The sequence below is a fragment of the Gopherus evgoodei genome, chromosome 9 (genome assembly GCF_007399415.2).
Source record: "Gopherus evgoodei ecotype Sinaloan lineage chromosome 9, rGopEvg1_v1.p, whole genome shotgun sequence".
In the NCBI taxonomy this organism is placed as follows: domain Eukaryota; kingdom Metazoa; phylum Chordata; order Testudines; family Testudinidae; genus Gopherus; species Gopherus evgoodei.
The window spans coordinates 48929411-48954362 of NC_044330.1; the positions used below are offsets into that span (position 1 = coordinate 48929411).

The following is a 24952-nucleotide window of genomic DNA, read 5'->3' on the forward strand; positions in this document are numbered from 1 at the left end:
CAGCTGAGGGATCACGGGCTGCCACTGGGATGGCTGGGGTGTTGATTAGCCACATGAAAAAGGCAGAGTTAAAGGGGATTTTAATTATGACCAGCAAAGTTTTATATAGACCAGCGGTAGACAACCTATGGCACACGTGCCGAAGGTGGCATGCAAACTGATTTTCAGTCGCACTCACGCTGCGCAGGGCCTGGCCACTGGCCTGCGGGGGGGGGCTCTTCATTTTAGTTAATTTTAAATGCAGCTTCTTAAACATTTTTTAAAACCGTATTTACTTTACATACAACAATAGTTTAGTTATATACTATAGACTTGTAGAAAGAGACCTTCTAAAAACATTAAAATGTATGACTGGCACACAAAACCTTAAATCAGAGTGAATAAATGAAAACTTGGCACACACTTCTGAACAGTTGCCTACCTCTGATACAGACAGAGGGCATTACGTTTGTGTTTTTCAAATATATTTTTGGTTCATCAAGGAGGCCTATACGTTTTTGTTTTCTTTTAATATTATTTATGCTTGTGTTATGTTGGCATGTCTGCTCTTCAGGGATTTTCCATAAGGTTTCTTAGGAAACTCGGTGATGTTTATTGTGAGCTTCAACAACTTAACTGAAGGGATGATGTGTTGAACCTTTAATGATGTTATCCTTTTCCTCAGATGTTCATTAGGTCTTGGACTTAAAGAAGTGTTAGCAAAGAAGGGAAAAAGTAATTGCACTTATAACAATAGGCTACCAATGAAATTTAATAAATACGCCTCTACCCTGATATAATGCTGTCCTTGGGAGCCAAAAAATCTTACTACGTTGTAGGCAAAACTGCGTTATATTGAATTTGCTTTGATCTGCTGGCATGCACAGCCTTGCCCCAGAGCACTGCTGTTGCCGGCAGATAACTGCCTGAGGCCAAGCAACAGCCGGGGGGTCCGTCGCCTGGTGTGCCGCGCCAATAAACACACCAGGGTGGAGAAACAAACCAAGTTTATTTGAGATCTCAAAGCGGTGCAGGGAGATTGACTCAAATCAAGCACACCTAAAACAAGCAGTCTGTTCCTTTATATCCATGAGAACTTTTCTCACTGACTAGCAATCCCCCGTTTCCCCTCCCTCCTCCTCCTTCCTCCCCCTGTAGCAATTCCATAAGCGCAGGTGCATTAAGTAATCTTGGCCGCAGCAGCTCGTTAGTAAGTTTTCCTTCTGCAAGTTATCTTGTCCTTCTGCTAAAGGTGCACAAGCTTCATTATTTCTGCTTTAGACCAGTTAGAACTGTTGCAACTGATAACGGCTGTTACACCTGGCCTTTTAGGTCGATTAAAGTTCAGACATGGAGGGACTCTTGTCTGCTGAGGCCTAAAACCAGGAAGGCTCCATACTCTTGTGGCCTTCCACCCTCCCGAGTTATGTAGGGTTATGCTTAGTGACACCAACAACTCCCTCCTTTGAGAATACTCAACAAACTTTTGGCTGAGTGTTCTCACATTTAAAGGATAACATGTGATTAAGCTCCAGGGAGCTGAAGTGCTTTACAGCAAGCAAGCAAGAGAAGAGTAACAATACACAACACCACACCAGTGAGCAGGAGGTGAACAATGCCTTCCCCTATTTCTCCCAGGTTGAGTAACCAGCCCCAGAGGGAATTAGAAATAGTGGGTTTCCTTTCCTGGGCCTTCCACTGTTCAAAAGCCTGTTTGGCTGACAGGATGTGCTTGTTAATATCCTGTGCGCTTTCTGGGACATAAGTACAGCATTCATCCCCATAAGGGTGCACACCCAGCCCTGGGAAGCCACACTTTCACCCAGGAAGTGTCCAAGTATGTCTCCATGATCACAGATCAGATGGTATTCCTGATGCGTCTGTAAGGGCAGTGGGCCAAGTCTGGTACTTAAGATCACTCCAAATGGCCATCAGCTGGTAATTCAGGAAATCCCGAATTCCTAAACATACTAGATCCCACTGCAATGCCTTCCCAGCCTCAGTGATATTCAATACCATCTTTCCTTGGTGTAGTACTATAATACACCTGTTATTTAACTATTCTCAGGTACTTTCAAAAGGCATCGACATTAATAGCATAGGAGGGGGGTTACATTATTAGTCACTCTCTAGGACACAGGGCGCAGCCTGTAGAATAAACCCCAAGCTCCAATCAATACCACATTTTCAAGCATGGGTCCCATAAATGTCCTCCCGCCAGTGTATAATTCTTTGTTTCTTCACCAGGGTCAGTTCTTAATGTCCTTTCTAGTCAGGAATTCCTGGACTTTGCCAATTTCTGAGTGTTCCTTCTTCTTTCCCGAAACAGTCGTGGTGCAGCATCCTTGTACTTTTTCCCTACTGTCCAGAAGGCACAGTGGAGCTAGAAGGTGAAATAGGCTAATCATCAGTAGGAGAATTCTCCCGATGTGGAGGGGTCTTTTTGCAGTGAGAATCTTGGGTCCAAGCAGTCAGTCTTTGGCACTTCACAGTGGTGTTGGTAGGTAGCAGGACTTAATAAGGGCCTTTCCAGGGTGTAGCCAGAGCAGTCTTTCATTGGTGGACCTTTACACCAATCCTGTCTCCTGGTTCCAAGGAGTGGCAGGGCTGCTAGGGTCTTTGGGTAGCCCTTCTTTACCTGTGAGAAAAGAAACTTAACACATTTTATTAGTGCCTGGCAATGTTTTGCAAATCTCATAGCTGTGTGGGCAAATTCAAGCCCTCCTTTTCCTGGTTGTTAGCCAAGTCTTAACTGTGAGCAGTGTCCTTGAATGGAGTCAGTGTCTTATCTATAGGCTGAACTTGCTATTTTATTTTATTTTTTTCAGTTAATTCATTCTGTTCTTTGTCCTTCTCCCTTCTTGGCTTCTTTTAACCTGCAAAGGAAACTTCCACTTTTTACTTATACACCTTCTTCCCAACAATGAAGATATAAACATTGTCATTATACAGTACATTAGTCTTATTATTTAATATATGCCACACACACCCTTTTACTAAAATAACCTTATTACAGAGCTTTGGAGCAACAAGCCAGGACAAGCACACCCACTTTGAGGAGTTCACTCAATACAACCTCTAGTCCAATAGCCTTCCACCATCCCCAGCCCTCTGGCTAGAAATCTGAGGTAGCCAGAAAGATCCCATGTACAATATGGGGAGTGGGTTAACTTTTCATGTCTTTGCTTTCAAAGACTCTTGGTATGCAAATTTTAACAACAATTTTGCAATTAACAGTTTGGCCAATAAAGTTTCTTTTCCTTACTTAAGGAAATGCATTAGACTTTAGTATATTACATTCTCCTGATTTATCTAAACACTTTGTATTCCAAGTTGAACAAAACAAATATCTGCATTTTAATTTAACCTTTTTGTTTGATTTTAAACTAGACTATTTTATAAAAATATTAAACACAAAAATTCCGGCCACAAGACAAACACCACAAGACAGGACATAGAACACAAAACATAATTCCTGTTGTGCCAGTAAATGCATGATACGTTGAATGCTGTTCAGCTGGCATCAGTTTTCTCTGATTATCTGAAAGACAAAAAAACAAGAGGTCTACCCACCCTTTCTGGGCAGACAATCATCACTTGAAATATACAAATACTCTTGTTGGCTTCAGGCAAAACAGAGGAATTACCCCATAGTTTCTTGTATTTGTTTCATAGGCAGCCCAGGTTTTTAATTACATAACACTGTATACATTCTTCAGCTAATTCAACTAAATTGTTCATAGCCAAACCAAATGATTGCAATCCAATAACTTCTTTGCCTGAATTTATTTACAAACATTTCACAAACACCAAAAACTTTTTTTCTTTAGCATTTTTACAAAGTTCAACTGCTGTTTCGTTCAGCAACTACAGAGTTAACTTCTCACTCTCCCTTAAATCACTTGCTTGTCTCCCAACAGCCACTTTTATCAACTTAAATCATCATTCCAAGTAAGTCCTGGGTATTTGAAATCTCCATGCTTACACTTACTGACTCCTTCCTTCCACTACACCCTTAAAGTTTTCCAACCTGCTTTCCAATCTCTCTCTCTCTCTCTCTCTCTCTCTCTCTCTCTCTCTCTCTCTCTCTGTTGCCTGCCTGCCTGGGCCCGATCCTGCTTTTCTTGCTGAACCGTCCCTTCCATGGGCACCACCTTGTTCCACTACCAGTTTAGTTAGGAGGGTGGGCTTCTCAACTAGCCCCCACCCCTCCTGGTCTCTTCCCTTAAACATTCTTACTCACAAGACTACCCGAGTCCTCCTTCATGAGGCTTTCCACCTGGACAAAAACACATGGCCCATTGGGCAAAGGCCATTTACTTAACATATAATTTAAAGGACTATTCTTAGAGGGTTTACCCAGAGACTCATTCATCTGTTTGACACTTAAACAGAAAAGAGAATTACGCAGAGGGAATTACAGTCTAAGCCAGACTTTCCCACTTCTATACACTGACCGCTACAGGGGACGGGACAGAAGGATCTCCATTCAGCCTCAGAACTTTCTTGCACACATGGCTTCCACTCCGAGGAATTACGAACAAGAGGTTCAGTTCTGTCCACACTCCTAACGCCCAAATGAACAGAGCAGGAAAACAACAGTAGCAGGTTAAACAGAACAGAACCAGAACCAGAACCAGATAGCGTTTTCTTATCCTATTAGGACTCACTTTTACTCATGCAGTTCTCAACATATAACACCAACAGTACCAAGCAAAGCAAACACAAAATAACAAGGGTAAAACAAATAGATGGTGTAAATTCTGCAGGGCTCCCCCTCCTTCTTAATTGCTCACCAAACTGTGACAAATTTCTGTTACCAATCTATCCCTCGTGTCAGGTGATCAGGCTGACACTACAGGATCGTTGGGGGAAGATAAAGAAAACACACCATATAACTGTATTTTAAAGCTCCATTAATAAAATAATAAAACAACAACGGAGAGTGTTGGGAACGCTCCCTCATCACTCAGGAAAACATTAATGCCCCAAGCCCCTTTCATACCCACACACGTACATCCAGACTGGTCACTTCTGTGTATAATGTTCAGAGAAGGGCGGAGAGGTGGACTGGAGATTATCCTGTATACAGCTTGTCCGGAATTTCTAACATGCTTCCGCTCTTTGGAGGGCTGTTCTCTTGCACCCTGGAATCTTCTGCAGCGTCTCTTTCAGAGATTCCAGTCCAGGTCGGCTGCCTGTGGCTTCTTCAGTGTCACCAAGCCACACTGGCTCCGGGGTCACAAAGGCACACTGTTGGATCTTACTGGACAGTTAAGCTTTGCAAATGTAATCTTAGTTCTGTAACTTGTATTGCCTTTGGTTCGCCTCTGTCTATATTTTTTCCTTCACAGCCAGCTGGGGCCGAAAGCAGTCCCTCCCTGCACCAAGCACAGTCCGCGCCGATTCCTGACCCTGAATGCAGAGCAACCCCCCCCCCTTCCATCCCTAGGCCAAGATGATTTTTAAATTAACCCGTTCCTTTCCTCAATAGACAAATTTGCTCACCCTGTGTCAGGGCTTTTTGGTGATTAAACGCTCCTCTTAGATGTATGATCTTATCTAGATTGAAGTACCTTCTACTGGGCATTGTTTAGATGGATGGATGGATTTTCACGCGTGTAAATATTCCATTTCTCTAAATACCTGCAGGTTGTTGAACCATAATGTACGTACATGTAATATGCTGGGGTACCCTTAGGGGGTGAGATGGAATGTTTAGACTGCCCCCCATCCATTTTCCACTTACACACACAGGGAGGGTGCCCTGTCCGCGCTAGCGGCTCATAAACTAAGGATTTTTCCCTACAGGGTACTCACACAGGAGAGGCTAACGAGGATGGCCACGACCCTCCTACACCTCCCTTCAGCAAAGAGCGTCGGCTAGTCTCTCGGAGAAGGCGCCGCTTACTCTGATTGCATCCAGTGAGATGATCAGACTGTCAGTAGCCCACACGGAAAGGAGAGGGGAAGGGAAGATGGGTACACACACTCCTAGACCCAGGCAGCTTCCTCACCGGACGATGCCAGGCCAAGTCAGCCCACCATGGGTCGGACCTCCTAAAGATCCACTAGTTACCGGGCTTGCGTTAGAGTAGTCCTGGTCACGAGCTTTTGCTTCACAGGGTACTCTGGGCGTCTTCCGGTAACAGTCATTCACACTGGCCCCCAGTACCATTCTGCATCTGATCTTGCTTTTTAGCTACAACAGGGAGAGAGTGCACTAGGACATAGGGTCTCCCCTTTCTAGACAGGTCCCTCCTTTGTCCCTGCACTATCCCTAACCTGCTTTTGGATCCTTGCACTCTGCCAGACAGAGGGAGGAACTGGAGCTACAGTGGGGTATTTTTACAAGAGCTCTCCATACAAACAGCTTCAGAAGCTACCCATTTGCTGACAAAACAGGAGTAATTGGAGGATCATGTTATAATTAAGTGATCCTTCCGGTGGCCACCTTTCTGGTCCTCTAGTTGATATTGAGGCCAGTCTACTATACAGAACTTTTTAGTTTGCTTTTAGTTAGTGGATCTGGTCCAAGCACTTTCCAATTCACTAGAATGCATTTAAAGGGTGTACACCATGCCCTGCCTGTACTCTGTCCCTGCCCCATATCCTAGGGTGACACTGGGCGTCCCCAGGTCATAACAGGCAAAAATCCAGACCACTGGACTGTTCCTACCTTATCCAAGGGACCGGTTCCTCACCGTCGCCCTCAACTGCTTCTCCACTACTCGAGCGCATTGCACCGTTGTGCCCTCTGCGGTCAGTCGAACTGCGTCTCCGCCGAGGCCCCCGGTGAAGTCACCGGTGCGCGCTGGGCGTCGGTCGTCGCCGCGATCTGTCGACCACCAGAAGGGATCCAGGCAAGGCTAATTTTAGCCTCAATGCCCCACGCTGGGCGCCAAGAACTGTTGCCGGCAGATAACTGCCTGAGGCCAAGCAACAGCGGGGGGGTCCGTCGCCTGGTGTGCCGCGCCAATAAACACACCAGGGTGGAGAAACAAACCAAGTTTATTTGAGATCTCAAAGCGGTGCAGGGAGATTGACTCAAATCAAGCACACCTAAAACAAGCAGTCTGTTCCTTTATATCCATGAGAACTTTTCTCACTGACTAGCAATCCCCCGTTTCCCCTCCCTCCTCCTCCTTCCTCCCCCTGTAGCAATTCCATAAGCGCAGGTGCATTAAGTAATCTTGGCCGCAGCAGCTCGTTAGTAAGTTTTCCTTCTGCAAGTTATCTTGTCCTTCTGCTAAAGGTGCACAAGCTTCATTATTTCTGCTTTAGACCAGTTAGAACTGTTGCAACTGATAACGGCTGTTACACCTGGCCTTTTAGGTCGATTAAAGTTCAGACATGGAGGGACTCTTGTCTGCTGAGGCCTAAAACCAGGAAGGCTCCATACTCTTGTGGCCTTCCACCCTCCCGAGTTATGTAGGGTTATGCTTAGTGACACCAACACTGCTTTATCGCCTTATATCCAAATTTGTGTTATATCAGGGTAGAAGTGTACTGTTGGATGTTTTTCTACATGTTCAATATTGATTTCAATTACAACACAGAATATAAAGTGCACAATGCTCACTTTACATTTATTTCAAAGTGCTAGCCATGTTAGTCTGTATCAGCAAAAAGAATGAGGAGTACTTGTGGCACTTAGAAACTTAACAAATTTATTTTAGCATAAGCTTTCCTGGGCTAAAACCTACTTCATCAGATGCAGGCAGTGGAAAATACAGTAGAAAGATCACAGAGAACATGAAATAATGGGTGTTTCCATACCAACTATAACAAAACTAATCAATTAAGGTGGGCTATTATCAGTAGGAGAAAAAAAACTTTTATAGTGATAATCAGGATGGCCCATTTCCAACAGTTGACAAGAAGATGTGAGTAACAGTAGAGGAAAAATAGCATGAGGAAATGGTTTTTACTTTGGGTAATGACCCATCCATTCCCACTCCGATATATGCCATCATGTGCCAGCAATGTTCCTCGGCCAATGTACATTGGTCAAACTGGACAGTCTCTACGCCAAAGAATAAATGGACACAAATCAGATGTCAAAAATCAGAACATTCAAAACCAGTCGGAGAACACTTCAACCTCCCTGGTCACTCAATTACAGACCTAAAAGTTGCAATTCTCCAACAAAAAAATTTCAAAAACAGATTCCAACGAGACACTGCAGAATTGGAATTAATTTGCAAACTGGACACATTAAATTAGGCTTGAACTTTAAAATGTGGAATTATATACAAACAAACTGCATTGACAAATAAAACAAGGTAAAACTTTAGCGCCTACAAGTCCACTCAGTCCTACTTCTTGATCAGCCAATCACTCAGAAAAACAAGTTTGTTTATATTGACAGGAGATACTGCTGCCTGCTTCTTATTTACAATGTCACCTGAAAGTGAGGACAGGCATTTGCATGTCACTTTTGTAGCAAGTGTTACAAGTATTTACATGACAGATAAGCTAAACATTCATATGCCCCTTCCATGCTTCGGACATCCTTCCAGAGGACATGCTTCCATGCTGATGATTGAAATTAATATATTTGAAAATGTAGTAAACATCCAATAATATTTAAAATAAATGGTATTCTATTGTTTAACAGCATGACTAATCGCAATTAATTTTTTAATCACTTGACAGACCTCCTTAATTGTCTTAATTTTCTAGTCACCATAGAATCGTCAATGGTAGGTAAAACCTGAACTGTAATGTATATTAAAAAAGAGGCCAAAAAAGTGTTTAAAACACGAGGCCTCTTCTATGTGTAGTAAACAAACAGAGGCACATACCCTTTTTCCCCTTTGTAGATCACATTTAAGGAGTTACAGCCTGCCATTGACAACTGGTGTGAGCATGTGACTTTGCTAACAGGATAATGTTATTTGTACCAGATTGAATATTCTAGTATTTGCCTTGTTTTCTGAATGCTATTTTGAAGACCAGTCCTGCAATGGGATGTACATGGGCATATCTGTGGAGCCCCATGGAATTAAATCAGGGCTCTTCAAAAATGCAGGAGTCTCTGTCCAGGCATTCAGTTACAGAATCAGGCTCATTGTTTGTACTGTGTTATTTTGCAATGTGTTGTAAAGGGTTTTGGTTGTTTTTTTTTGAGAGGGAAAGGGGGCTGTTATTAAATCTATAAAGAGGAAGGTTTCTTTAAAAGACACATTAACAATCCTAATTTTTATCATGGCAACCCTTCTTTCCTCTATCCTCCATTCCCCTGAGATCTGGTCATGTTGGAAACTAATGTACAGCAAACAGGTGACTCACAAGTAACTATCTGAATGGAGGATTGTATAATATTGCATCTCCAAAATTCATTATAGTTAACACTATTTTGTCACGCTTATTTTTAGTAAAAGTCATGGACAGGTCACAGGCAACAAACAAAAATTCAGAGAGCTTCTGACCTGTGTATGATTTTTACTAAATATAACCGTACAAGCCCTGGGGCAGGGGCACAGGGCCTCGGCTGCAGCCCCCGCAGAAGCCGCAGGGCAGGGGCACTCAGCCCTGGTTGCAGCCCCTGATGTGGGGTAGGAACGCATGTCCTTGTCTGCAGCCCCTGGCAGAAGCTGCAGGGCAGGGGCGCTTGGCCCCGGTTGCAGCCCCTGACGAAGGGCAGGGGTGCATGACCCAGGTTGCAGCCCCCACAGTGGGGCAGGGGTGCGTGGCCCTAGCTATAGCCCCCGGCGGAAGCCAAAGGGCGGGGCGCATGGCCCCAGTTTCAGCCCCCACTGCGGGGCAGGGATGCACAATCTCACTTCATCCCCGGCAGAAGCTGCAGAAAAGGGGCGCTCGGCCCAGGTTGCAGCCCCCAACGCAGGGCAGGCGAGTATAGTCCTGACTCCAGCTGCAGCGTCAGCTTCAGCCCCAGCTTCAGCTGTTGACAGCTGAACCCCAAGAAGTCACGGAGGTCTAGTAAAGTCATGGAATCTCTGGCTGCCGCGACCTCCCTAACTAAATTGTAGGCTTAATTATAGTTTATTATTAATTTACATTTTTTATTATTAGTACAATGTCCTCACAATGATGGCATTTTAAGGAACAAGTAAAAGGCATAATCACTGTCTTGTGTTGCTTAAAATCTAAGTTTAGAAGCAACATAATGAGTGATAAAACAGAGGCTGAGAGGGAAAGACAAATATAATATAAATACAAATATGTAGTTTGGATTTTTTGTCTTCACATCTTTAAAGCTACCAGGTTCAGTTTGCCTGCATTTGAGCACATCTCCAGACTCTGGCACTTCAGTTTCCCCATCCAGACTCAGGCAAGGCAAATTAGGGAAACTTTTCACTGTACAGAATACCAGAAAAGATAAAATCCCTTATTAAACCTGTGCTGCTGGAGCCTAGAGCCATCCTAACTCCTGTTCCTTGGGCCAGTTTGACTAGGAGCAATTGATGTTTCTCTAGTTGAGGAGCTTCCAGCAGCAGGTAAAGACTTCGTTAAGAGAAGCAGAAAATGGACTGCAGGATAGGAGCCACAGAAAGTCATCTCACTCCTCTCTATGCAGGACTTCAGCCAAATGCACAAAATTTAACAGACTTGTTTTCTGTCATTTTTCTAACACCTTCAAAGATACTCAATTCCATTGGCTGCTAACTGCACGTGAGAAATGCTCTATATGGGGTAGCCCAGCAAGCATTTTTTCTGAGAACTGGAGGGTTTTACAGCTGGGTAGGGAGTTTGGGTGCTTGTTGCTGGGATAGGGTATTGAGAAACAGGCCTGGCCAATGGTAATAAAGGATTGAGCAAGAAGCTGACATAGGTCCTTTTCAGTGAGGGATGTGATAAGGATGTGGCAGTTGAGGGGGTGTCATATTGAGACAGATTAGCAATTGGGGATTTGCAGGAGAGTAACTGGGAGACTTTTAACAGATAGGGAGGTAGGCTTGGCAGCTGGAGCGAGCAATGAAATGCAGTAGAAGATAAGTGAATCAGGATGAGGTACAGGTAATATACAGGAGGCGCATTAGGGCACTTGTTGAGGGAGGGAAGGGGAGTTTCATAGGTGGGGCTGGGTGGGTGCTTGTCTTAGGGGGGTAGGAGGCTTTGGCAGCTAAGAGAATGGAGTGAGGGGGCATGTTGTAGGTTGGGAAGGCTTCAGCAACTGAAAGGGGAGTTAGGTTAGGGTGCTTCTCATGGAGTGGTTAAGAGTACTTGGTGGCTGGGAGGGGTCACAATGCAAGATGTCAGCAGCTGGAAAAAAGGCTGGAGGTTGTCATTGACCTGCAAAACTCCATTATTTAGGTTGGAATTGGAACGTGCAGGTGTATTTAAGAGTCCCGTGTTGGATGGAGTGGAGGGCAGTATTTGAGATGGATGTAATTTAGCCCTGCCTGCATGAGAACAAGAGACTTAGTAGGCAAGAGGAAGGATGATCCAAGGCATTAGACGTTAGGGCATTAACCTAGGACTTGGGAGATTTAAACTCAACTCACTGCTCTGCCACAGACTTCTAAGTTACTTCGCTTCTCTGTATCTCAGTTCCCAGTACTTAAAGTGATCCGGGTCACAGACACAGGAGATAAAATGTCTACAGCGCCAGCCAGGCACTGAGGGCACACATTTCAGCTGTGCATGGAGAAAATCCCTCTTGTGGTCTGGCTCCCGCACTTACCCTCTGGAAGTAGAGCAGCCAATCAGAGCTGCTGTGTAAAGCAGTCCCAGCTCTCCCCAACCTCCTCTGAAGAGCCAATACCTTTCTTGCGGGATGGGGGGAACAAAAAGAGCCCAGCAATTCAGGGCAGCTCCTCTGTTTCCTTCTCCCCTCTTGTGAGCGATGGGACAGCTCTTTTGCGCCTTGCAACACCTGGCCTGGGAAGGAGGTAAGCAGCCCTGGAGCTGTTCCCTGCCAACATGGATGGGGGAGAGAGGACCCCCCTGTAGCACCGAGGCCTGGAAGAGGTGGATGAAGAGCCACAGAAGGAGTAGAGGTGAGGCTTGAGGGGACGTGGGGGCAGCATTGATGAGGGAGACAGGCAGATATGTCACTTACATTTCTGTAGAAAATTACAGACCCCCATACTTTACGCATGGTCAGGTCCTGTGACCAGATTCCCAGGGGAGCCACCTGAGGTTATTCAATTAGGGTGAACTGCAAAGAATGGGGCAGACAATCCACAAAGCTGGTGGATATTCCAATACTTAGATTTACCAAACCAGCATAAAACAGCTTCTTTATTACCTCACTGGTTACTCAGAAGTCAATAACACAGTTCCCTTAAAGTACCCAGCCTCAAGGCCTCCACTTAGATACCCAAGTCAAATACGATGAAGATTAATGAAAATCTTATTCATCATATAAAAAATTTCTGCCAATCCCAAAGGATCAGACACATTACCTCCCAGTTTAATGAATATTCCAGGTCTTACCCAAATACATGCTACAGCCTATTCTTATTGACTAAACTAAAGTTTATTTAAAAAGGAGACTGAGAGAGTATAGGTTAAAAGATCAATATACATACAGACATGAGTTCAATTCTTGAGTTCAGAGTCATAGCAAAGATGGTTTGCTTTGTAGTTGCAAAGGGTTCTTTTAGAATTTAGTCCATAGATTATAGTCCAATGTCCAATACCATTTCAGGATGTTCCAATTTAGGACTGGAATTTCAGTCCTTATGGTTTAAGCTTCCCCTGTATGAAGCCTCAAGCAGATCTGAGATGAGAGGATCAGGACCCAAGGGTTTTTTATACAGTGTTGTAGCATCCACTTGACCATACAGTCCTGGGTAAACAATAGGCTTTTGATGTAACCTTCTGTTTCCTAAGCCCAACCAGTAATTAGTTACACAAATTAACATAGGGCAATTTATCCATTAGGCAGTCTATCACAAACTTCAAAGATACATATAGACAATGATATTGTTTCACCCAAGATTCTTCTAAATGTTAATATTCCCTTTTGATCTCTGAATTAATAGTTACAGTGACAGACAGCAACTGTCTTTTTAAATGGCTAACGTTTATGAGTACACAATTAGTATCACTTCTAACTTCTAACAATATAGGTTTGCATTTCAAAGTTCTAGAATATCTAGCATTGAATGGCCCTAATTACCATTTCTAACAGGTTTTTACAGGTTGGCTTTGGGTTAGTTAGTCTGCAAGCTTCTTAACTCTTAATTCTTAACCTTTTCTGGTCATATATTACACTTCATACCAGAATGGTTGCAATTATATAACAGTGGTAGCAACGATGGTTTGCCTAATTATACTTTAATCAGACAACATCAAGGTCCCCATCTGTAAAATGGGGATAATCGGTATCTCACGGGAATTGTGAGGATAAAAACATTAAATATTGCACAATATTCTGATACTATGGTAACGGGCCATATAAGTATTTAAAATAAATAGATTGAGTGTGTAAGGGTTTTTCTATACACAAATGTACACTTGTTTAGTTAAATTCGTTCTATTAAACCAGTGTGAACGTTCTTATTTCAGTGTGAGTGGCATATTGCAGTTAATAATGAAACCTATTTAAAACTATTTTGAATTAACTTAAAGCTAAACAGAAGTAAGAAAGTTCTGACACATTTTGTACCCATTTAATTATTCAGGTTTAACAATCAAAACCTAATTTAATGAGTGGAAGTCTAGGTTTTTGCCAAATGGTTGAAACAAGACAGGTCTACAGAACATGAAATTCAGTGAGCATAGAGTTGCCATCCCCTGCCTGAAATTTTTCTGAAAAATCCTAATCTGATGTCTGTCAAATCCTGCCTGATTAGCTTGGAGGGAATTAGTACAAAATAGAAATTGGATTTGGACAGGAATTCCTTCCCCAACCTGATCATTGTGATACAACATGGTGCAATACATTTCTATCTCACTAAGCAAAGCTGAAACATTAGTATAAGAGAATAAGGGTGGTTTGAGCTGTCTTAAGTGATAACACCTATTTGGTAGCTTGATAACCTGAGACACAATCTAATCATCGTAAAAGAGTCTTCTGTGTTTTCCTCTGTCCTCAGCAGCAGCATGCTATGAACCTGAGGGCATGTTTAAGCTGCAAAATTATGTTGACCTAAATTACATTGGCATACAGCTGTCGCAGCAATTAAATCGCTTTTGTGTGTCCACTTCTTGTATGTGGGGGAGTGACCTCACCAGGAGCAGTTGTACTGATTGTACTGTCAGTGTGGGGTATTGTGTAATGGCTTCTAAAAGCCAGTAGCAGTTGACGTAAGCAATGCAGTGTCTATACTGACAATGAATCAACCTAAATACATTGATATTGACTCTATGCCTCTTGTGGAAGTGGAGTTATTAAGTTGACGTAGAGAGGCAGTTACGTCAGCGGGAGCAAAATTTTAGTGTAGACACTTACGTAGTTAGGTCAACACAACCCAGCTTATATCTTATGCATAGAATTTAGATATAGTTAGATCTATGCGGTGTCAGCATAGACATTGTGTTACTTACATTACCTGTTAGTGGCCGCCAGAAAGTGTCCCACAGTGTCCCATCTTGACCTCTCTGGTCACCGTTTTGATCTCCGCTGCCCAGCGGCCAGGTACCCAGGAAGACAACCCTCCCCTTTAAAGCACCATGAAATTTTGAAATTGCATTTCCTGTTTGGTGGGCTTGGAGAGCTCGTCTAGCAACTCTAGAGCATGCCTAGCAAGTGCCCTCCTGACCATGCTGGCTTCATGTTGTAGACACGCTCCTGCCTGGAGTACACAGGAGGAGTTGGGTCTCCTGGGTTTGTGGGGAGAAGAGGCTGCAGGCATAGCTCTGATCCAGCTGTAGAAATGTTGACATATACAAGCAGATCGCTTGGGGCATGGAGGAGGAGAGCTACAAAAGGGACCAGCAACGTGAAAACCAAGGAGCTGCAGCGGGGTACCAGAAAAGGGAGGCTAACAGTCACTCTGTTGTGGAGCTGCTGTTTTGACAGAGAACTGCATGCCGTCCTTGGAGGCATTCCCAAGAGCCCTGTAGATACTTTGGAGGTGCCTGAGTCACAGGCCTCCCACCGTGAACAGCAAGGAGGAGGAGGAGGAAGAGGGGGAGGAGTATGGGGAACAGGTGACTGGGGGGATCCAGTGGCGCAGCAAGCCAGGACCTGTTTTTGAGTTCTGGGTAGTCCAGACAGTCCCTACAGTCCAGCACGGGTGAGCATGATGCAGGGGAAGGAACTGTAGTAAGTGCGCTGTTTGCTTTGAAATTGCAGGGGTGGAACCCCCAAAGTAGCAGGACACATCTGTTGATTTATTCTTTTTTACTTATGCTAGAAAAGGTAGTGAAATAACCAACAGAGGAAGAGTTGCTGTCTGCTTCTCATTCACCTGTTCAGCTAGGCAGAGGGGGCCCTGTGGAACAGTTTGTTTATGTGTACCGGGATATCCCATGAATCCTGCATAGAGATCTTGAGGAAACTTTCGTGGAAGTAGTCTGCAATCCTCTGTCAAAGGTTTCTGCGGAGGGCTGCCTTATTTCTTCCACTGTAGTACAACATTTTCCTGTTCCACCCAATTACTTCAACACGCACCATTGCAGCACACAGGCTAGCAGCATATGTCCCCAGTCTAAAGCTGGATGCTGCAGGAGCTGTTTCCCTTCAGCCTCTGTTACCTTCAGGAGTGAGATATCAGCTAAAATCACCAGTGTCTATGAGAAACAGTGCCAGTATTCCATTCAATTGCCCTCCTGCATATACTCATGCCTGTGAGCGATTCCTCTTATTTCCCCAACACCCCCAGCCACCCAGGGCCATGCTCACCATGACTGAACTATCACCATGCTCAATGAATCCCAAGGAGAAGTGAGAATGTAGTGCTTGCAATTTGTGTGGATAAAGAGGAGTGAGTTCAGAACACCAAGTTTCGATTTATCTCGTGAATACAACCACAATAGTACCTCTGTGCACTGTATCTTTTGCAACTGGAAATGTGGCCTTAGGGTCTCTCCATCCACACCAGCAGAGCAACTCAGATAGATAAGGAGGAGCAGGAAGAGGATGTGGGGTGACAAGTTTCAAGAGATCCTGCAAGCCTTTGCTGCTTTGGATATCAAGCCACAGGGCTTGGAAGATCATCCTCGCGAACAGCATGGGCAGGGATAGAGCAGAGAGGAGAAAGCTGCAGGAAAAGGATGGGGACGTACAACACAAGATGCTAGCACCTCTCAGGCAGCAAACAGATCTGCCTCAGACTCTTGTTGACCTTCAGGTTCAAAAGTCCCATGCTTGCTTCCCTCTGAGGCACATAAAGAACTGCACCTCCCTACATCCCCCTCCCGGCCGCATTCCACATGACATTCTGGGTTGCTGCATGACCACTACCATGCCACCCTAGGGGAGAGTACAGACAATCACAGCCGCACATACCGTGGAAGACACGTTTGATGTATGTTTCTGAAATAAAAATGACTGTTCTTTCCCCATCAAAAGTTCTTTTCCCTTTATTTATTATGTTTTATTCGGTTATAAATGGTCTATCTGCATGGATTTGGAATCAAAGTCCATTTCTGGAAACTTAATTAATCTTTAATAGTCACAACATATGCAGGCTGGGGCTGACACTATTCACAGATAACAGCAATGGTGCATTTGCAATGTTATATTACTACACACAGAGCACTCTTTACAAAGTTCATACCAGAGTGCAAAAGAGCAATGCCAGGTACGTTACAGAAACACAAATCACTGTGACTCACTATTGAAATGGTCTTTCAAAGCCGCCCTGAGCCATTTAGCTCTGTATTGAGCTCTTCTTATAGCCCAAGTGTCCAGCTGCTCAATATCAGCAGACAGTTGGTTCACCTCCACCCCAGCAGAAATTCTTCCCCCTTTGCTTCACATATATTATGCAGGACACAGCAAGCAGCTCTAACCATTGGGATATTTTTCACTGAGGTCCAATCTTTTGAATACACAGCACCAGTGACCTTTCAAACAGCCAAAGGCACATTCAACTGTCATTCTGCATCTGTTGAGCCTGTAGTTTAAATGCTCCTTGGTGCTGTTGACGTGGCCGGAGTATGGCTTCATGAGCCATGGGAGTAAGGTAAGCTGGGTCTCCCAGGATCACTGTTGGCATTTCAATGTCCCCAATGGTAATCCACCAGCCTGGAAAGAAAATCCCTGCTTGCAGCTTTCTGAACATATAAAGATATGCTTGTCATGTGTCTTTCTTGACCAGCCCACATAGAGGTCAGTAAAATGTCCCCCTGGTGATGCACCAGTGCTTGTACGACCATAGAAGAGTAGCCCTTTCTGTTGATGTACTCTGTGGGAAGGTAGTTTGGTGCTAAAATAGGGATATGGGTGCCATCTATCGCCCCACCGCAGTTTGGGAACACCATTGCTGCAAAACATCCACTGTGTCCTGCACATTGCCCAGAGTCACAGTCCTTCAGAACAGGACGTGATTAATGACACTCCACACTTGCATCACAACAGCCCCTATGTGGATTTTCCAACTCCAGATTTATTCCTGACTGATGAGTTGGGAATCTGGCATTGCAAGCTTCCACAGAGCAATTGACACTCACTTCTCCATTGTCAGTGCAGCTCTCATTTTGGTGTCACTGCACTGGAGGGCTGGGGACAGCTCCGCACACACATCCAGAAATGTGGCTTTGTACATCCGAAAGTTCTATAGCCACTGCTCATCATCCCATACCTTCATAATAATGTGGTCCTACCAGTCAGTGCTTGTTTCTTGGGTGAAGAACCAGAGCCCCATTGTCTCCAGCTGCTCCACAAATGGCAACAACTTTTAATAATTTCTTTTTATGTTTCACAGCAATCTAGTCTCTAAGAAATTGTTATGTTGCCCATGGCTCCACAAAAATACTACAGGATCAGGTGCCGTGTGCGTGCAACACTCATCTCAATAGTGCAGAGTTGTGCAGGATCCATGCTTCTGACACAGATGCGGACAGCTAGGAGGGACACACAGGTTTGCAGGTATTTTGAAAAGATGTGCAAAATGTTATGGAATGCAGATAAAATTATGGGATGGAGAACACTGCATTATGGGACATTGAAATCATGTTCCCAGTCATCCCTTTGCCCATGAGGCATTGCAAAACCTTCCCAAAACACCCTGCTCTAGATGGTGGTGAGCTGCACAAGGAAATAGCTAACCACAATGCACTGTTCTCTCCATCAATGCAACCACTGCTAGTGAGGATGTGCACTGCTGATACAAGGAGCATAGGGTGGACATGTAAAAGTGATTTAATTACTGCATCAGCTGTATGTCAGCATTACTTAGGTCAACATAATTTTGTAGTGTAGACATGCCTTCAGTCTCCTCTTTATCTTGTGGATCTGATTTCTTTACACCCCTCTGAACTCCCTCCTCCCTCCTCCCAGTGGTCAACTAGTTATATGCAGTGTTAATTTAGTAATTTTCCAACCTTCCCTGTAAATTTGAACATGCCTTCTAATTTTAATTCCTGGGGAAAACAGTGTCCAGAGTCACTTACACCTATGGAAAGTGAGTGTAAAATGCTATCAAATCAGCATTTTCCACAGTTAGAGTCTCAAAGTTGCTAGATGGAGTCAGGAGACCTGCAATTAACTTGCAACTTTGGAGGGGAGCCTCTGTCATTACCCATGTCAGCATAGCAATTCTCTTTGTACAGCATCAGTTGACTTTGGGAAATGGGTTACTTCTTGGAGGAGAGAAGCTGGGATTATGGCATCTGATGGACTCCGCCTGTTTTCAAACTTTTTAGTTCTGGAAGGGCAAAATCTTTTCACAGATTCACACATCAACTTCCTTCCGCTAGGTTCTCAAACCCTTTCTGTGCATGGACCCCAGGAAGAGCTCTTCAGCCGCTAAGTGGATATGATAGGCATAGAGCATAGTTTGGGAACTGTAATTCTGTGCTTAGCACCCTTGGGTGCATGGGATGGGATGTGTGACAGATTTTTGTTATGAATCTGCCTGGAGCGTCAGGTGATCAGGCTGAAGCCGCAGGATCATTTGGGGAGGAAATGACGTAACATATCAAGTGTTTAAATTTTAAAGCTTTATTAATAAAGTAATAAAATACAGCAGAGAGTGCTGGGAATGCTCCCATGTCACTCAGGGGAAGAAAGCAAGCATTAGAGCCCCAAGCCCTAACCCGCTTTCATACACACGCACTACCCAAGACTGGCCAGGCCTGGGTGTAACGTGAGAAGAGGGGGTGAGGTGGATGGGAGTTCTTGCCCTGGGTCCAGGTTGTCCAGGGAATCCACTGTAATCTCCAAATTGCTCCAGTTCTCGGGAGGGTTTTTAAGTCCTGGGTTCCTTGGGGGTGTCGTCGTCCAGGGCTCTCTGTGCCTGGTACTCTTTGTACCAGTCCCAATCAGCTTGCTGTGGTGTTCTCGGCCGGCTCTGGAGAATGTTTTCCCTTCTGTTGGCTTTCACCGTCACTGCCTCATTCACTCTGTTTTCACTGCTGTCTTTGCAGCTGTGCTTCACTTAGTTCTCCTCTTCTCATGACTGGGCAGCTGTAGATTTCTTGTCGAGCCCATGACCTTGAGCTGGGGCCAGTATCTTATCTCCACATGGAGCTAGCTAAAGTGCCGAGTTAACCCGTTCTCTGCTCTCTTCCTTCATTCCCCCTCTTGGGCTCTCACCATCTTCAAGGAATCTTCTACTCTTCAGTCACACCTTTAATCCTTCTCAGCATGCTTTGCGATGCTTGCAATAGTGTTAGCCACATACAGTGCTGGTCTGCCCTCCCTATGGGATTCCCATGGGTCCTTGAGGTGTGACAGAAGACCCCCCAAGATGTGGCCTATATTTCCCTGGCCATGGAGCTCTGATCAGGCTGCATGGAATTGGCTCTGGGAGCTGCTGTTCCCCCAGGGACTGGTGAAAGAACTCTCCTCACCTCTCCGCTAACTGAGGGGGGACAGGGGACCAGTTTGATCCCTGGGGCTGGCTGTGTTTTTGTGTTCCCAGTTTCTCCCCTCATGGGGGAGGGTATGATTCTAGAAGTGTGTCTGTGTCTTCTTCTCCCCTCACAGGAGCGGGGTTTGATTCCTGGGTGTATCTGGAGGGGTGTGGTTTCCTGGGGGTGGATTGATCTTTGGTGGGTGCCTCCCCTTCTCCCCAGGGTGGAGGTTGATCCCTGGGGGTAGGCTGGTTCCTGGGGTGTCTCTCCCTGGGGGAGTTGATCCCTGGGGAAGGGCTGGTTCCTGGGGGTGTCTCTCTGGGGCTGGGCTGGTTCTTGGGAGTGTTTCCTGGAGCGGTGTTGTTCCGGGGTTGTGGGCAGGTTCCTGGGGGTGTCTCCCTGAGGTGGGGGGGGGATATAGATCCATGAGGGTGGTCTGGTTCCTGGATGGTGTCTCCCAGGGGAGGGGGTTGTTCGTAGGGGATGGGCTGGTTCTTGGGGGTATCTCCTGGGAGAGGGTTGATCCCTGAGGGTGGTTTGATTCCAGGGGAATGTCCTCTGGGGCGTAGGGGGATGTTGTTCTCTGGGTGTGGGCTGGTTCCTGGGGATGTCTCCCAGGAGGGATGGGGGTTGATCCCTGGGAGTGGTTTGGTTCCTAGAGGGTGTCACCTATGCTCCCTGGGGGGAGGTTTGATCCCAGGAGGTGGGCTGGTTCCTGAGGTGCATCTCCTCATTTCCCTGAAGGGGGGTGATTCTGGGGGATGGGCTGGCTCCTGGGGGGTGTCTCTTCTTCTCCCTGGAGGGAGGGATTGATCCCTTAAGGTGGTTTTGTTCCTGGAGAGTGTGTCTCCTCCTGGGGGGGGTGGGCTGGTCCTCGGGGTGTCTCCTCTTCTCCCCAGGGGGGGGAATCCTGGGGAGTGGACTGGTTCCTGGGGGTGTCTCCCAGGGGGAGGGGATGGTTAATCCCTGACCCTGAGGGTGGTTTGGTTTCTGGAAGGTGCCTCTCAGGGGGCTGTTGTTCCCAGGGGGTGGCCTGGTTTCTGGGGATGTCTTCTGAGGAGGGAGGTTGATCCCTGGGGATGGTTTTGTTCCTGGACCGTGTCTCCCCTTCTCCTGGAGGGGAGTAATCCTGGGGGGGTGTCTCCCCTTCTCTCCGGGGTGTGAGTGTGTGTTGATCCCTGGGGGTGTCTCCCAGAGGATGGTTCGGTTCCTGGACGGTGTCTCCCCTTCTCCTGTCGTGGCGGAGGCGGGTCCAGCCCCGCCGTCTCCTCAGTTCTCGTTTCATTCCCTTTATAGGAAATGTATGTGCGGAGCTGGGGGGCCGCCCGCAGCCAGCGGGGCGGCGGCTCCCGCCCACAGGGGGCTACAGGACGGGCAGAGGGAGGTCGCTGCCGGACAGGGCGGGGTTTCTCTCCAGGACTGGCCGCCGGCTCTCGCTCGTTCTGCGGTCGGTGTCCGGCGCTGAGTCCCGTCCGAGCCCCTGGGAGCCCGGGCCGGGCCAGGAGCCGCCATGACGGGCAGGTAACGGAGAGCGGGGCGCGCCCCCCGGGATGGGGTCACTCGCCCTGGGCGGACCCGAGGGCGGCGGGGGAGCCGTGTGCAGCACTCGGCCTGGCTGGGGCTCTGCGACCGGGCCGGGCCCCGAGTGCAGCGGCTGTGGGAGCCCCCTGCCTGGGACCCGCTGCTCCCCGCGGGGCCGCCCTCCGGCGGAAGGCTCCGGAGGGCGCCCTGGCTCGCCGCCCTCTGCCCCGCAGCTGCCCAGCCCGGGCCCGACTTCCCGCCCTGCCCTCAAGGTCATTCCGGAGTAGCTGCGCTGAAGTCAGCGGCGCTACACCTGTGTCAAGGCGTTGCGAGCGGCCCCGCGGCGGGCTGGGCTGTTTCCCGGGGGCGGGGGGGCCGTTTGCGTTCCTGGGGGGCTCTGGCGGCCGGGCCGGCAGGACCCATGCAGCGCAGCCTGCGCACACCCGAGGGATGTACAAGGGCTGCGCTTGGTGGTGAGGGGCCAAACTCAGGGGTAGAGGAGCCCAGCACCTTTCTGTCTTCTTGCAAACGGCCGCCCCGTTTGGAGTATTGTGCGTGTCATTTGGTGAGAGCCTTATTCAGAAACGGGAGAAGACAATACAGCAACCCCTGTACCGTGTGCTCATGGGACCAAAGATCTTAAATATGCCCTGTGGGTGGGGAAAGAGGGCAGGGATAGGAGGAGAGAAGTGCAGGATTTGGAAGAGTTGGGCAAGAAAGGGAGATGATGATGATGATGGTTTGTGTTTATATTTGTAAAGTGCGCAGTACTTCCCCAGTGTCTAAACTAAAGCCAGCTTTAATTCCAGGGTGGGGCCGTGGTGACGTGAGCTTTACTCTCACAGTTTATGAAGTTTGAGATTGAATTGCAGCTATGTAATTCACAGTTGTTACTTATTTATACATATAATTCTCTTTCCTTCTGCTCTGAGTCTGGGCAGCTGACCCTGCCCAGTTGGCCCTGAGTCTTGGAGGTAGGTGTTCTGAGTGCAGAACTGACAGATGAACATCTTGAGCCCTGTTCCCCTCTCACTTTCAGCAGATTGATACCAGTGACTCAGCAGAGTTACTACAAATTTGTACTAGTGTAAGTGAATTGAGAATCTGAGCGCTTGGTAGTTCTAATCCTAGTGCTAACATTTTGGGAGGATTTAGGCAAGTTATGTAGCTGATCTGCATTTTCTCCTCTGTAAAATGAAGAACTTATTTTAAAGGAGTATTGTGAGAGTTAACTGATGTTCGTAAAGTGTTTTGAAGGTGAAAAGCATTAAATATGAGTATGAACTTCTAAAATAGTGCATTGTGGGAATTCTCTCCTACTGAATCCTAGTGTCCTTAGCCTTACTATAATGCAGTCGTTTTTAAGCACCACTTGTTTTCACAGCTAAAAACAGTTAAGAGAGTCTGGGGAATTTATTTTTTAAGTACACCTCTACCCCAATATAATGCGACCTGATATAACATGAATTTGGATATAATGTGGTAAAGCAGTGCTCCGGGGGGGCAGGGCTGTGCACTCCAGCAGATCAAAGCAAGTTCGATATAACGTGGTTTCACCTATAACACGGTAAAAATATTTTGGCTCCGGAGGACAGTGTTATATCGGGATAGAGATGTACAAAAAGTAGAAAAAGACGTGAGTGTAAACTTGGACTGTGTCTTCTGTGATTTGTTCAGTACCTAGCCCATTGTGGAGTTACTGGAAAGAATAATATTGTAAATAATTATCACATGCTCATATCTAAAATGTGGGTAAATGTTCATAGTTTGTAGAGTGGATGATGATAGACTGATGTGGATACGTGGGAGTATTTGGTGCATATATATTATCCCTCCTCCAGTCTGTTACAGAATGGGATTTTTTTTTTTTTGTATCAGAACCTCAGCTGCTGCTACCTCAAGGGCGCAGTGTTGGCTCTTGTAACTTGTGAATATACCACAGACATGTTGTGCATATATTCCACTCCCTTAGGAGAGGATTAAGCTCAAAGTGCTAGAAATTCTGTCACTGTTGGTGAGCGTCTGTCCAGCTACTGAATGGCACTGGGGAGAGAGGAGGTAAATCTGGGAAGAATTTAGACTATGAACCAATCTGATTGTGTCATATAGGTACAGTGTGTGATAATGTTTAAAATGATATGTTCCATGTGAAGCAAGGATCATTCAAGTTTAGGGGCAAGGGAAGTTACTTTGTGCTATTTGAAAAAACTGTGGGTTTCTTTTTTGAGTTACCTGGGGAGTGCCATACTCTTCAGCGTTTCTCAAATGCGGCCACCAGGGGCTTTTCTTGTGGCCATGGCCTTCTGGGGTGGGAGTGGGTGGCAAAATAGTGGCTCTTCCCTCTCTTTGTTGCTCCTGAACAGACTGCCTTGATGTTGATTGTCAGGGCCGCCTGGGGGTGGGAGCAAGTGGGGCAATTTGCCCCAGGCCCTGCAGGGGCCCTGCAAGCCGCTCCAGGTTTTCAGAGGCATTTCCGCGGCAGGCCTTTAACTGGCTCTGGGTCTTTGGTGGCGGGTCCTTCAGTGCAGCAAAAGACTCGGAGTGAGTGAAGGACCTGCTGCTGAAGTGCTGCCGAAGCTGTCATAAACAGATAGCTAAGGGTTAATGTCTCTTTCACCTGAAGCACCTGACCAGAGGACCAATCAGGAAACCGGATTTTTTCAACTTTGGGTGGAGGGAATTTTGTGTCTGAGGTCTTTGTCTGTCTGCCTGCTTTCTCTGAGCTTTGGAGAAGTAGTTTCTGCTTTCTAATCTTCTGTTTCTAAGTGTAAGGACAAAGAGATCAGATAGTAAGTTATATGGTTTCTAGCCTCGGGACATGGCCTGGTGATTACAAGCGCCGGAAGCGGCAGGAAAAAAAAAAAGCCACGATCAGCGGCACTTAGGCTGGTCTACCGCCGCCACTTCATTCTTTGGCGGCAATTTGGCCGCGGGTCCTTCCCTCTAAGAGGGACCCGCTGCTGAATTGCCCCTGAAGACCCGGCCCTGCCCCAAGCCTCCTGAATCCTCTGGGTGGCCCTGTTGATTGCTGGGACTGCCAGCAGGGGTTGGGCTCTGCCCCTATCTGGAGACACCTGGGGCACCACACTGGAGGAGCAGTCAGCCAGTGAATTCCCCACTTTCCCAGGACAGTGGGGCTCAGGCTTTGATCCTTGCAGCAGTTTCTGGCCGAGGGACTTTGGGCTCCAACTCTAGACTCTGGCTGTGTGGCGGCAGACCTCAGACTCTGGCCATAGGGCCTCAGGCTTCACCCCCCCATTGCTCCTCAGCTCTCCACCCACCAACCCCCATTGCCCCTGGCCCCTGCTGCCTCCTCTGACCCCACCTCCCCATCCAGAGCTTAATTTGTCCCTAGATTTGGCGGGGCTGAGTAAGTCTGCTGTGAAAAGTGATACTTGCATGTTTGTTAATATCACTTTTCACAACAGACTAACTAGCAATAAATAAATTACAATGATTTGGACGTGTATATGTGCATATTTATTAGTTTTTCCTAAAGCTAATTAACGATTTTAGGGAAAAATATGAGAGCAGCCACCAGCAAGAGTTGGTGTCTGTGCTCCAAGGCCAC

At 46.5% G+C, this 24952-nt stretch overlaps 1 protein-coding gene across 2 annotated transcripts in view; it reads left to right on the forward strand.

Moving 5' to 3' along the window:
- Positions 1 to 21196: 21196 nt before the first annotated feature.
- The window catches only part of LIMS2 (LIM zinc finger domain containing 2), a 58149-nt gene continuing 54393 nt past the window's right edge, over positions 21197 to 24952 (forward strand). The window contains exon 1 of one of the 2 annotated variants that reach the window (XM_030575361.1): positions 21197 to 21381. In XM_030575361.1, coding sequence (XP_030431221.1) covers positions 21371 to 21381 — 11 coding nt within the window. In that variant the 5' untranslated portion in view covers positions 21197 to 21370. Of the gene's footprint in view, positions 21382 to 21755; positions 21947 to 24952 lie in introns of those variants that run through there. The other variant, XM_030575363.1, reaches the window with a different exon arrangement.